We start from the raw sequence: 14183 nt of genomic DNA, 5'->3' as shown, positions 1-14183 counted from the left end.
GACCTCACCAAGGCCGAGTACAAGGGGAGAATGACATCCCGGGATTTGCTTAAGAAGCATCTATGGATGCAAGCCAGCGTTTTGGTCACTTTACTAGCTGCAGCATCACATTGAAGGTTCATGTAATATAATGTGTGTGTGTGTTTAATTGCCTGTTGGCCAAGCTTCAATGAAAATCTAAAACGTGGAGTTTACTACTTTAAAATCAAAGAGCCAAACTGCCAGCATCACTTGCTGCAAGTGATGGTCGGGATGGGGAGGAGACCTGTTACCTGTAGCTACAGGAGAAAAGGGTGATGCACTGACTCCTATAACACCCTATGTGTGTGTTCCCTTGAGCAGTCAGCTCACGGGCTGCTAGGGACCTGACCCCATCAGGAGGCCAGTTTGCTTGTATGAAACAGGTGTGTCTACTTCTAAATTCCAGGTAGGGGAGGAATCCCTTTGTGACATGCACACACCCTTTCTTTTGGCCTTCAAGCAAAGTGCAGACCTCAGTTCTTCACTCTGGGCTGCTTTGTCTTCCTGCTGTTTAAAACGACTTTCTCTCCCGATCGCAGAGCTTTTTGTTTCCTTCCTGCTGATCTGTGACTGTACAAGCTGACCCCTCCAAGGGGAAGGGTAGATTTCCCCTCGCATGAGAAGAATAAATGCCTCCCTCCTTAAGTGTCTTCATTGAGTTAGGCACCTGACTGATGTGAGCAGACCTGAGCATCTTACTTTGTAGTAAGAGGAACTAACACCATTCTTCAGATATGGTTTCCTCAAAATGTTGACATTTGTGGTGACTGAGGCATACCCACAGTGGTAGCAAGAGTGCTTCCCACTAAAGCAGCGCTGAAGTGGAGCGATGTGGAAAAAGCTTGTGTAGCATCCTGAGCATTACAATTCACTTACAGCAGAATGGGGTAGTGGGAGGTGGCAACTATCCTACAGAAGAGCTGCAGAACAGGTGGCTTCTGGAAAGGCGTCAGGACAGCCTGCCTCCCTGAAAGAGCCCTGCAGTTCAGGCATGAACACCCACCTGAGCCCAGCGCCCTTCCACATACTTACCAATGAACAAGAGAATGACCACAAATGTTGCAATCTCCACCGGCTCAGCCTTAGGCAGCTTCTGAAGCTTCAGCAGAAACTTCTCACCAATGGCTTGTATTTCCTTCAGAAAGCCCTCGGAGGACATCCTGGCCTGAACCGTCCACGCTTTGTTACGCTGAAGAAAAGTCAGAGAGAGAGAGCGAGAGCTTGTGAAACACTTTGCTGTCAGTTTGCTAACACTAAGCGAACAGCTTCCTTGATCAGGCTAATGTGGGACTGCAAGTAAGACTAGTTGATCTGGTCTCAGCCGTTGCTCAACTGCAGAGTAAGAGCAGTGCACATTCTGGCGTTGTTTTCAGCTGAAGCCGGCTTTGTCTCGAATCAGTGTCTGGGTAGATTTTTCCATCTGGGGTTGTCTTCTCTGCTTATTAAAAGCCAAGAGACCTATTTATGTGTAGTTGGACAAGGGCAAAAATAGAGGTGTCCCAAGGACAACCTGACGGAGAGCATGACCTCAAAGTGCGTTGACTGCTAGCCAAGGTCTTAGGGTATTTCCACCTGGGGGGGAAGGACAAACAACCCAAAAGCTGCTGTTTTTTCTTGATTTCCTATTGTCTAAACTAATTTCTCCAAAAATAAGTTGACTTTTTTACTTGCCACCCTTCTGTTCCAAATGGTGTCCCCATGGTACGTCCCCTAAATCCTTGTCCAGTGTAGACTATAACACCTGTTCCCTTTTTGTAGTTCTAGCTACCACAGGACTCCACCTAACAGCTTCCACTACCCCAACATCTCTTTATAATTATTCTAGCCAAACACAGCGGTGTCAAGTAATGCTGAGAATGGATTGAGCCGTATCCATCTGGGATACGTGGATTCTTTGCATGATTGTTGTTGTTGGTATCCCACCCTGGTCACAAAGAGACCGGGAAGCTTTCAATAAAAAGACAAACATGCTGCAGATAAGAAATACCAGCAGACTCCTAAGGGTTTTTTTTGGGCATAATCCAAAATATGAGTTTCTTATACAGTTCCCAATGCTTCCTGCCCCCCGATAAGTTAGCTGTAGCTCTGCTTGACCACACCTGTACTAAGGTGAGGACCTTAGTATGCAGAGGGGGGATTGTGCCCACTGTGTGAGGGCAGCAGTGCAAAAGAAATGCCGCTGCATCTGTTCTGAGCTCCGGACCCTGTGTAGATGGTTCTTACCCTCCTCCCATGCTGATCCTCCTGTAATTGTCAGACCTGGAGAGAGAACTTGTTGGGAGGAGAAAATATTATTGATAAAGTCAATAAGACTTGGTGAAGAGAAGGCTGAGAGGTGATCTTGTGGCTGTCTGCAAACTCATCGGGGGGGGTCAGCAGGGAATAGGGGATACTCTGTTTACCAGGGTGCCCCTCAGGTTACTAGAAATAATGGCCACAGACTAAAGGAGAGTAGATTTAGATTGGATATCAGGAAGAAATTCTTTACGGTGAGGGTTGCCAAAATATGGAATAGACTTCCAAGGCAGGTGGTGTTTTTCCCTACCTTGGAGGTGTTCAAGAAGAGATTAAATAGGCACCTACTTGGGTTATTTAACCCCAGCGCTCTTTCCTGCTTGGAGCAGGGGTCGGACTCGATGATCTACAAGGTCCCTTCCGACCCTAGAAATCTATGGAAGTCATATTTGTGTATGGCCACAGTTTTAGATACAGGCCTTCAGTTACAGCCACTGTTTTTCCAAGCATGCTTTGCGTGAACAGACTATTTGGGGACATATTCACCCTCATAAGGTTGCCAGGGGACAGTCTGGGCGGGTGCTTTAAAGATATCCCATCTTAGTAATAAACAGGACCAAGGAAATTCTGCTTGGGATTTTCGCTCTCACCGTGCCTACTAGTATTGGCGGCTGCTTCTGCATATGGCAGGAGCTGGGACACGGGAGTGAATGAACCCTTATACCATCATTCATCTTATGCTGGTGCTTTATGGGAATCTCCTGTTGCAACTTGATTTTTGATTTCCTCTTTCCAATGGCAGTTTTAAAGCAAATGCTTCCAAAGTAAACCCAGTCATTTCACACTACCCCTTTTGCTTTGACTCCTCGAACAATTAGATGTTTAAGGTTCAGCTTTTATTGCGCTTAGAACAATTATTTGGCAGAGATCTTGGCTGCTCCTTGCATGCTGGCTTTAAATGTATTTTACTTGGCAGTCTAGGATATTGAACATGGAAGAAATCCAGAGATTTGTTCCTTAAACCCAGACTGCAGAGGCTAGGGAGGAAAAATTAAAATCAGCTGGTGTCCAGGGAGCAGAGGCAATCCATGTGGGAGGCAGGCCAGGCCCATCGGGGATTGCTCTGTGCTGCTAGATGGGCCAGCGCAGCTGTGGCTTTGTGACCTGTAAAGGCCGTTTCAAAAGCCAGGGATGAAGATTTCTTGCTAGAAATGATATCCAGGCCCAGAGCATCTACTTCCTCCCCCTTGCACAGAGCTGTGCGATCCTCTGTCTCTCCCGACAGAAGGTGCAGGGAAGAGGTGAAATTCTCTGTGTTCAGTTTTTGGCCGGAGAAGTAAAACGTTCGACTTGTCGACTCCAGCGTTCTTAGATGCCTCCCATATGCCCCTTTCCCCACAGGTGTTGTCTTTCTGTCTGGGAGACCCCAAAGCCAGTGGTCTCCCAGTAACATTTTCCTGCCAGGCCCTGGGCCGGGGGGAGAGCACTAAGCATATGAATTGGGCCTCAGGGTTTTCATATGAAGTAGAAAATTGCTGATTTGGATGGGTGTGACGATTCGTGGCTTAGCACAAGATCCAGTTTAAAAAAAGGGTGACAGAAGCTTCGGGTGGTTTTCTTTCCTACAGAAAAATGGGTGTTCCCTTGGTCAGGCTATCAATAGCATTTTGAGTGAAGAAGTCCCATTTGTTCCAAAAATACCCAGAAATGCTGGTTTTTGGGTTGTTGGGTTGTTTTGTTTTGTTTTGTTTTTTTTAAATCTTGGCATGGACACTTTTTGGGGAGAGAGCTAGAGCTGCAGACAGAGATGCATCTGTAGTACCAGCAAGGCTACAAATAGCCGTCTACTCAAGTGCCCACCTCCTAGCCAAGCAGCTGGCTCTAGAAACTCGCCTCCTTTCCAGATGTCTGGACTCTCAAACCTAGACCTTTGCAGAGGGGCAGCTAACACTCCTTCCCAAGCCCTTCCCTTTCTGCCTCCTGCCACACCTTCCCGAATCTCTCTGTGTTCATGTTTCTTGTATTGCCCCTTCTACGAATGATATCTCTTGTTTGCTCAGAAGTAACCTCACTTATGCCCTTTGAATTCAATGGAGCCAGGATTTTGTCCTTAAAAATTGGTACTTAGCAAGGGCTGGTTCTGTTGCTGGGCCTGCTGCCCAGCTAATTTTGCTGTGTAACCTTGAACAAGTTGACTGACCCCTCTGTACCTCAGTTTCCTTGCTGGTAAGATGACTTGAAGGCTTTCCCAGTTCAATTATAAGGCTTAATTCATTATCTTAAAGATCAGGCTTATTTTCTTAGACAAGCTTCAAAAGGTCCTCATCTTTTTGGGTACTGAAGATCAGGGCAAAGGCTTCAGTAGTATACTTGTTAAAAAATGGCCTGTCTCTTTGAATGAAGCAGTTTCACTACACTGTTCTTGTTTGCAGAGGATAAAACCCCTTTGGCCATGGTTTCGCTCCAATTCTAGAGGTGTCATTTCCAGCAGGCATGAAACCCCCGCCGGACTAGCTGTTTTACTTTCTAAGACCAGAATGCTGTCCTAGCGGTTGAAGCAGCCGGGAATCGGGGCTTTGGGCTTCTGCAGCAAGCTCTGCTGTCAATGGACTTCACGGCCTTGGACAAGTCAACCCCTCTGCCATTGTCTTCCTGTCTACCCATTTCTTTCTCTCTCTTTTGCGTGACCTCCCTCTTCATATTTGCAGCAGATGGTGATGCTCGTGTTGGCAGACAGGCTTTTATGGTAAAAGGGCCAAAACTATGAAAGCAGAATGACTTTACAGCACAGCATATAACTGATCCCTTTGACGTGGCCTTCACATAGCTCTAAATGAAGTCACAAAGGTATGGGATGGAGAGGAGAGAGAGAACTTAAATTTTAAAAGCAGAGCCAAGACATCCCTGATCTACCTCGCAACATGCGGTTTGGAGCAGCCGTATCAGCTTGGGCTAAATTGAGGGGTTCCAAGCATTTCCTCGTCTGATGGGTCATCTTTATCCAAATTCAAAATCACAGAGCCCTATGTTCTAGCCTATGGGATTGGAGCATCAGGTTCTCCTACCCAGCCTGTGAGGAGGTGAAGAGGTAAAGCAGATCCTTTCGGGAGGAAAGGTGGAGATAGAAAGAGAAACGACCCACTGAGCTCAAGGCGGTAGTCTTTGTTTTGGAAAGAGCATGCGCTGTATTTATCTGGAAGGACCTCCAGTGATTTTTAGCACATGCTGCCTAGCTGCAAAGCTGAGTTTATCATCCTAGCACAGCGAGCTGCTCCCTGCGTTCAGCAGCCTGGCAGAGCAGGCTGCCGTGCACCGATGTAAGGTTAGAGCAGTTTCCCAGAAAATGCTTTGTAGTTTTTTTGTAGTGTTGACTCCTCCTGCAGCGCCTTTGGGGCAACGCTGTGGAAATGTCCCTAACGGCCTTGAAGCTAAATCTTTTTTTTTTTTTTTTTTTTTTTTAATGGACTCAAACCACATTGCAGTCCATGAATAAGTAAGTGACTGGACTTTCAGCATTCACAAACTCCCACAGCTCTTGCTGACTTGATCGGTATGTTTTGGTTTCTCAGTCAAGAAGATTTTGAGAATAGGGCCGCTTTAGTTAAATGGCTAACTTCAGGCACCTAAGGGTGAACATTTGAGCCAGAGTCTAGTTTTGGTACTGAGAACCAGTTGTGTGTGCTGCATCCTTCATTTCCATTTATAAATCAACTAGAGTGCACTGCTGGATGTGGACCAAGAGTAAAGGGGCTGGGAGAGGCTGGGTAATAGGATGGACCATCCACTAGACTCCAGATTTTGGTCTCCACATTAAGCTGGTCATGGCTCCATTAGTAATATGGAATGAATGCATTCAAACACTCTTCTCTCGGTCTCTGTCTCTCTGTTGGCTGGGTAGACAAGTATGTCAGGAGCAAGTGAGCTTAAATGTATCGCTGAGGGCTGAGCTGCTGGGTTCGTTACAACCCTAACGATGTTTCTGCCGTGGCATAAAGAGAGCAGAATCTCCTTTTTAAGGCACAGGACTGGGAGCAAAGACTTAGGAGGTAGGGAGGATGGCTCTGTGCTGGCTGTGCCTTTGATTCACTGTGCAGCCTTGGGTAAGTCACTTAGTTATTCTGTTCTTCTACATCTGTCTCTGTAAAATGGGCACACGCTTCACAGTGGTGTTGCGATCAGTTTGCTAACCTGCGTGTGTATCCATGGCATGAAGTGCTCTGAGCTTGCTGGAAGGGAGTGCTGGGAAAAGACCATGCATCACTTTTATTCAGCTGTTGCAATAATGGAATGAAGCATAGTCTCTAACACAGGCTGGGTCAGTAGCTACTTGTTATTCTGTGATCGCTCTCCCTGATGAAGGGAAGAGTGCCCAAAATCCCCTCACCCCCTGCATTGCCTTGCATGTACTCATACTGCCCTGACCTGTTTTATCTGTCAAAATCCTCCTGACTTGAAACTTCTTCTTCCTCTTGGACTCTGCTGCTGCTTTGGGGAGTCCGTGATTGTAGTCAAGCTGCTTCCAGCCCATATATTTCTAACACAACATTTCCTGGATGTACAGACACTTGGTTATTATGACAGCCATCTTCTTCATTGCCCATTCCCCACATTGGCAGCCTTCTGAGATCTAGTGGGTGGAGAGAAGTATGTGACTTTCTGCTAGGATCCATTGCCATTAGGTCACACAAGATAAGCAGGACAAACTTGGGCCAATGCAAGTATGGGGAAACCTCTGTGGAAGGCGCAGGTGCTGTCATGATCGACTACGAGATCTTCCAAGCATGATCAAAAGATATGTTGTGCTGTTATGGGCAATGGCCTTCAGGTGGGGCTTAATGTTAGTCTTGACCAACTGTGATCACGTTCGCAGGAGGAGCAGGGCTTAACCCTGGTCTTATGCCCAAAGTCTAGGTCTGCCAACTCGATTACACTTCTTAATTTAAATGGATGATCTCTTCCTGTTCTGAAGCATTGCTAAATGGTAGATGCATGTTGGCAGTAGATCAAGTAATGCCTGTGTATCGTTTGTATATTAAGTTTGTAACATACTTGGGAGATGAAAGGGGCTACAGAAATGTCATATTATCACTGGTGTGCACTGGTTTTTCCCCCCCTATTGTTAATGCAGCTCTTGCTAGCATGGATGTCGTTGACCTTCATCATGAACCTTAACTATAACTTGAGCAAGTCCCCTCCACCCCTTCCCTTTTTCCTATAGCAGGAGTGGTTATGATCAGTCAGACCTACAGTTCATTTCCTGGGGAAGTAGAATTGTTCCCAGTATTAAAAGATTTCAGCTTCTAGCCCCGCACACCCAAGTTGGCTAACTGCAGTTTTGTTTCTTCGGAGGAAAGCTTTGACCTTTTCACCCATCTTGAAGACTTTGTCACCTTCATCTTTATCTTGGAAAACAGCATAGACTGGCAAGATCCCCATATAGCAAAGATGCTTGGCAATCTAAATAGTCTACCTTACTGAAGGCAGATATATCAGCTGCGACACAGATGCTTCACCCCTGCCCCAACCACCTACTGTTTAACTCATGTGAGATGACCCTGGGAAGGAACTGAACCTCTGGAAGCATCAGTCCAGAATTTGAAGTGGATGTTGCTACCACCAAGGAATGAAGTGCTATAAACCTCATCAGGACCTTTTGACCCTTTCCAGTTCATCCCTGCCAATGGTCACAAGCTTTCTGAATCCTCATGAGAAGTCATTATAGCCTCTGTCTTGCAGAATGGGAAAGTTGAGTCACAGAAAGGCCAAATGCCATTCAAATGAAACCTTTGACTGTCTCAGGTGAGGCCTCTCTGATGCACATTCGCCAGTAGGTTTCTGACAACTCTGGCTCCATGTCTCCCTCCAGACCTCCATAGGTGCATAAGGCTAGCTTGGGTTTTGAAATATGCCATTTACTCTAGCAGGTGTTGCTGGGTCGAGGGGCTGGGAAATCCAGGATGTTGAAGCCCTTACTGGTGGTGTCTTGAGAGAAGCAATTTTAAGCCACGAGCGTGTTGTGATGCTGAAGCAGCTGGCAGCGTGGTGGCGAGCACTAGCTTGCGTCACGCCAGGGGCATCAGCAGGCGCCGTCCTACGCCCAGCCCTGCCAGGACATCTCAGTTCTGTCCTACAACTCCTCGCCTGTTCAGGCTTTATAGTGTGGAATAGGGATATTTAGAAAACATTTTGTACCACGGAGCCCCCAGCAAACGTTGTTTTCGAACTTGGTTTTTCTTCCTGGCTAAGAGGCCTCTGTTTGCCATGACAGATGTAACAAAAGCCATGCCCTGCTTTCCTCCTTTCCAGACATATGTTTTGTATTGCATGGTTTCCCCTCTGGTGTTGGATAAGCCCCCAGCCAAAAAAAAACCTTTTAAGATTTTCACTGGCCAGAAAAACTTGGCCTGTTTCTCTCTTCACTCACCCCCGTGTTTTGGGGTTTTTTTCTTTGTTTTGGAAGCCATCTTAACTGTTGTGCGTTAAAACAGCCTCGCACGTAAACTGCAGACCCTTCCAGGGGAGCGTGGGGCTCCTCCCGTGAGGCTTTTCAACTCCGACCAAACTGGTGATGTGAAGCACCCGTGAGTGGCTCACGTTACACAAGTGCTTCTACTTGCCTCTTTGCACAACAGGCGTGCCGAACGATAGACCGCCCCGTCCAAGTGGACAGGATCGAGAGAGACATGAAAGTACGTGAGCCTTTCCATTCCTCTCTCTGTGAATCTTCAGGGGCGGGCAGCCGGCCCGACTGGAGGGATTAATTGGCCTTCTGCCTTTCTCCTTGTTTGTAAACAGCTGAAAGCCTCATCTGGAAAAAGGCACTTTGTCAGCTGCACTAAAGCTTGCGAAACCTTCCAAACAGCTTTTGCATTAATTGGCTTCAGATGGAGCAGTAAAGGGGCTTTTTTGATCACATCTCTTTGCAGCAATAGTTAGTAATTCAGCGAGAGGAAGCCTCTGGTATTGAGAAGCCAGGCTGGCTCCGAGTTATGCTCCTGTGTTTCTTTTGGGGTCTTCTCCTTCCTCAAGCAACATATTCAAGCCCCGCAATCTTGCCCTTAAATAAGACAGAGGCCCAGAGCCATGCATATAAGCTCTGCCAACGCTGGGTTCCTCGCGTTGTTTTGGACATGGGACCCGAACGTGCTCCTGATCCTGTTGCTGATTTTAAATGCTTTCTCCCTTTAGAAGCCGCATGAAAGCTTTTCATGTATTTCCATTGGTCACAGATGCTTCAGCGAACTTGCACAGTAAGCTGGATCCCCTGAATGGGGTTTGTTTTCTGAGCTGTCTGCTTCTGAGCTTGGGAGATAAAACTCGGCACCAGCTGGGGCTTCTGATTAAAATGCCCAGGCTGATGCTTGCTTTAGTTTGACGTGCAGCTACCAATCTCTGGAGGTCCGATGCATGTTAATCAAGCAGGGGCATGGAACCAAATCTACCCTCCGGAGCCAAGGGGTAGTTATTTGGAAGATCTCTGCAAGGAATGACCTGGTGGCAGATCTGACTTGACAGCTTAAGCTAAAAACTCTGTGCTGGCTCAACACTCGCATAACAGGCACGGAGAAGTGAGCGCAGGCTTTTTGCTCATCGGCCCGACGCCGTGCTCTCCTGTTGCAAGCAGCTAGTGACCACATACGCTGGAGGAGTAAGGCACGTGTGTGCAGAAGCAGCTCCCGTGCACCACATCTGTGCCATTCAGCTTTCTTGACTTCAGTTAAAAGCTTCAGTTTCTCACCACCCTTCTCATCAAGCGGCCTTTCCAGGCAAGATCAGACTAGGAAGCTCTGCTCAGGGGCCGACTGCCAAACTAAGTTACCTAAGCATGAGCTACCCGCTAACTCAGCAAACCCTTCTGCTGAAATGCCCCGGTTGAATGAACCTTACCCCAGCGGTGCCAAGGAACGGTCGCCCTCCTCCTCTTGCGTGTTTGTTTTCTCCCTGCCGTCCGAAACTTCACGTCATCTCTCCCCCCATCCTGCCCCTCTCCAGCTTGTTTCTCTCTCCGCACTCGGTTCCTCCACTCTCGCTGACAGCCAGCTGCTGTCTGTGCGGAGCACTTTTTGTTATTGGTCGTCCTGGAGATGCGAAGTTTCATATTACATATGTGCCGGAAAGGAGGCGGGGAGAGAGACTCCAGGCAGAGCTTCAACGGGGCCGAACTCCGGAGAGCTCAAGGTGCCGACACTTGTTGCACGTTTCCTGCACGGCGCATCCTCCGACTGCCATAGCCTCTTTCTTTTTATTCTAATTTAATCCCAGGTTTCCCAGAGCAGGGCTTGAACAAGCTTTTTCCTTGCAGTAGTTATGTTGTATGCTAAAGCCATTAGCCTTTTTTTCTTCTTCTTCACCTTCCCCAGCTTCTGGTTTGGTTCCCAGGGGAGAAGGAGCTTTTCTTTCGCTGGTCTGTGAATGTTGGAGATTTGAGCAGGAGAGGAAGGCTGATCCTTGTGGCCTGTTTGGTTCTGCTGCTGACTTGCTGCGTGACTTGGTCAAGTCATTCAACTCCTGGATGCCTCAGTTTCCCCATCAGCATAAGAACCGCCGCTTACTAGGTCCAGCTTGCCCGGCACCCTGGGTCACACAGTAGCGGAGAGCGGATGCTGAAAGGGGGGGTGAAGCTAGCGGATGCTGAAAGTGGGGGGTGAAGCTAGCAGTACTTCAGCGGAGCACTGAGACTCCCTTGTCCTGGTCAAATGTTGACTGAGCCCTTCAGCTGGAAGGCCACGTTTCTTTGTATTATGCATCAGGAGCATAGGACCAGAATGGGCTTCCTGGACCTTTGAGCGCACCTTTGAGCCCAATCCCCTGTGCTTGCAGGCAACTTTTAACCCAAGGATATCCTTTAATATACCCACTTCCAACCCTCCCAGACAAGAATAGGGCACAACACCCAGCTATCGCCGGCACTGTAGATAAAATCAGGAGAGGTGAGGGCACTGCCAAGGCTCTGTTACTGCAACAACAGGGAACCTGTGGGTTCATGTATACTCAGGGGATCCATGGCAAAGGGACCATGCCCCAGGCTGCAGAGGAAGGCAAACATTTCCCCTCTTCTCAGCCTGACCTACAAGATAAAAATCTTTTTGGCTTTGAAAATTGGTATGTCCTGAGCGGAAAGAGCAAGGCCTTCTAGCCAGGAACTGCTGGGTTTTCTAAATATCAGGAGGAGCAGCAGTGCAGCCCAGTCCAAACCCCCCCAAACCCACAGCCTTAAGCTGTGACCAGCATCCCAGTTCTTCAGAGAAAGGGGATGTCCCTTTTGCACAGAAGTCAGTAGCAGTCATGAAAGAATAAAAATACTTCCTGGCCCCAAACGGTGATCAGCAAAAGCCCTGAAGCATGGGGTTACCAGACCACAACAGCTATCTTCTTATCCAGACCTGAAGAGCGCAAATACCCAACTCCAGCTCACACTGACTGATTGCCCTATTTTACCATCCCTTCCATTAACTTGTTCAGTTCTGTCTTAAAGTACTTCATATTCCTTGTCCCTACCCCTTGGCATGGAAGAGTACTCCAGATCTTCACTCCTTTGGTAGTTAGAAATCTTCCAATTTCCAGTCAAAATTGATTTGTAGCCAGTTTGTAACCATTTGATCTTGTGCCGACACGGTGTTTTTTTTTCAGCATAATAAAAGCTGCTCTCCGATATGCTCCATGAACGAGCTTGGAGAGAGTAATCGGATCCCCTCTCCATCTCCATTTTGCTAAATTAAATCCATCAATCTCCTTTTAATTTCACTGCGGAAGAACAGGTTTCCATTCCATTCTCTGAACTTGTCTAAGTTGATCTTTTTTGAACACTGCACCATCATCTTGCTACTGGAGGAAGCATATAAAATGCCTTTTGTGTAGGAAATGGCATCTAGCTAAATAATTTTTCCTATGTGACCTTTCTATGAACAGACTGTCTTGATGGCGTTCTCCAGTTAGGGGCAATAGCTGCAAGTACTAGCTCAACAGATCGTGGGAGACTGTCTGCCGTGTTGTACGTACTGCCTTGAGAGCCCATTTGATTTTTAGAGGAAGACCTGTGCTCCCTTGGTAGATCGTTTGCCCCAAGTTGATGAGTAGGAGGTCGAAACTTCTTTGGCAGCAGATAAAAGCAGATAGCATAAAGAAGTCAGGGCACTAAACAGCTGTAAGCATCCACCCTCCTGGTCTGCAGTGATAAGTTTTCAGCAGGGCGATTTGCAATGGAAACCCCGTCAGTATTTGCTTGTCATCCTGGCCCTTAATACAAGGAGGGGGCAATTTAATATAATGAAAAATGACTGCACCTAGAAAAAACTAAAGGCATCTAGACGGCCTGTGGGATTCTTTCCAGGGGGAGATGAAGACTTCTCTGGATAGTTCTGGGACATCTAACGGTGGAAGCTGAGATGATGGGCATAAATTATCATCATATAGGCCTGTAGAGGGCTTTCCCACCATGGAAAATGCATGGCGAGTGAGATATCTTTCTTCACCTGAAGCAGTATGTTACTAGCAACTACCAGAGATTGTAGTGAAGCTTGAACGCTTGGGTTTATATCTGCAATAGGCAGGTGAGGGATTGCAAATGTCCATTGAACGCTGGTGACTTCAGAGGCCCTCCGGACATAGTTGCATCAGTCCCGTGAGAAATCCTGCACCTTGGCTGTATGGATTAAATCCGCGTGAAACATCTTTCCTCCTTTGTCGGTCGCACAAGCACTGAGGGGAGAGAAGGACGGTGGCCATCCGCTGTGTGTGTCACAACTGACTCCGAGCTGAGCAGGAAGGGGGTGTCAGACTAATGAGAAAATAATGCCTCCCCTTGATTTTTAGGGAACAAAGGACTAAGTCGCAGCCGCCCTGTGACATTTCTGTAACCATGTGGCCCCGGCTGGGCAGCCAGCTTCAGCAGTTCCTTTGGAAAGGCAGGGAGAGAAAATCAAATGCGTCTTCCCCCCCACCGCTGCCAGTTGTGAAAGGAACCCTTTCTTTGAATACAAGACCCAAAATGAATCAGTGCTGCTGTGCAGAGGGATATAAAGCCATCTTTGTAGTAGCCTTTCTGTATCTTCCAGTAACCTGGACTGTACAGCACAACTGCTTCACTGTTCAGCCTGCTTTACCTGTGTCGCGCTGGCCGCCTCCTGACACACTCGCTCCATTACTGGGGCACTGTGCTTGCCAGTGGCCTGCTGCTTTTTCTTATTCACCAGCTCCTGAGGTTTTCTTATGCTTGATAAATTAACCCCCCTGCGCTGCGCTTGTTCGTGAACAGCCAGCCATTGTGCGGACGCTTTTTGAAATGCCTCGATCCACTTGCTACTCTTTAAATTCCTCTAGAGAAAGCAATCCTGTCTTGCTCCATGCACCTGTTTTTTATAGCAGCTGTGTTTTTGTCCCCATTCAGGTCACTGGCATGTCCTGACTTGCCCCAGAGAGAGAGTTTCTTATGGAGCAAATTTTTCCTTGGATCTATTTCTTCTGCAACCGTTCAGCAGCTCGAGCTGCTCTACCAACCCCAAGCACTTCTGGTAGAGGAGAAAATGCCCCAGCTCTTGTAATTCAATAATTACCTTCTCAAATCATTTGTGTAAGGCTTACTGAAGGTTGCTTTGCTTTGCAGGTGCCCCATGCAGCAAGTTTGCTGCAGCTGTGTACCAGACAGCTGAATTGTACCGTATGTCGTCAGCTGTTTCGAGGGACTGCAACTAGAAGGTGGAATTAGACACCAGCTGAAAATTCAAAGCACTTAGTTTGACAGTCATCTTGCCCTGTTTTTGTACAGTGCCTACCACTGTAGGGACTTAATCAGGACAAGATAGGGCCCTAAAAAGCGTTATAAGGGGAGCTTTTGAGTAAAATCCCCATCAAAGTTTCCAACTGAAGGACAAGGAAAGAAATGGTTCCTCTTTAAAAAATATTTGCATTCCACCTTTTCATCTCTTTTT

The 14183-nt window shown here is 47.4% G+C and overlaps 2 protein-coding genes across 11 annotated transcripts in view; one reads left to right on the top strand and one right to left on the bottom strand.

Annotated features, from left to right (window-relative positions):
* Window positions 1–10344, bottom strand: part of SMIM5 (small integral membrane protein 5) — a 13959-nt gene extending 3615 nt beyond the window's left edge. The window contains exons 1-2 of the mRNA XM_019542578.1: window positions 10144–10344; window positions 1054–1210 (exon numbers count right to left, since the gene is read on the bottom strand). Coding sequence (XP_019398123.1) covers window positions 1054–1180 — 127 coding nt within the window. The 5' untranslated portion in view covers window positions 1181–1210; window positions 10144–10344. The remainder of the gene's footprint in view (window positions 1–1053; window positions 1211–10143) is intronic.
* Window positions 1–14183, top strand: part of RECQL5 (RecQ like helicase 5) — a 46425-nt gene that overhangs the window by 20224 nt on the left and 12018 nt on the right. The gene's annotated exons all lie outside the window — the stretch shown is intronic.

This window comes from Crocodylus porosus, unplaced genomic scaffold (assembly GCF_001723895.1).
Source record: "Crocodylus porosus isolate Cpor-Errol unplaced genomic scaffold, CroPor_comp1, whole genome shotgun sequence".
In the NCBI taxonomy this organism is placed as follows: domain Eukaryota; kingdom Metazoa; phylum Chordata; order Crocodylia; family Crocodylidae; genus Crocodylus; species Crocodylus porosus.
This window is presented reverse-complemented; position numbering and strand designations above follow the sequence as displayed.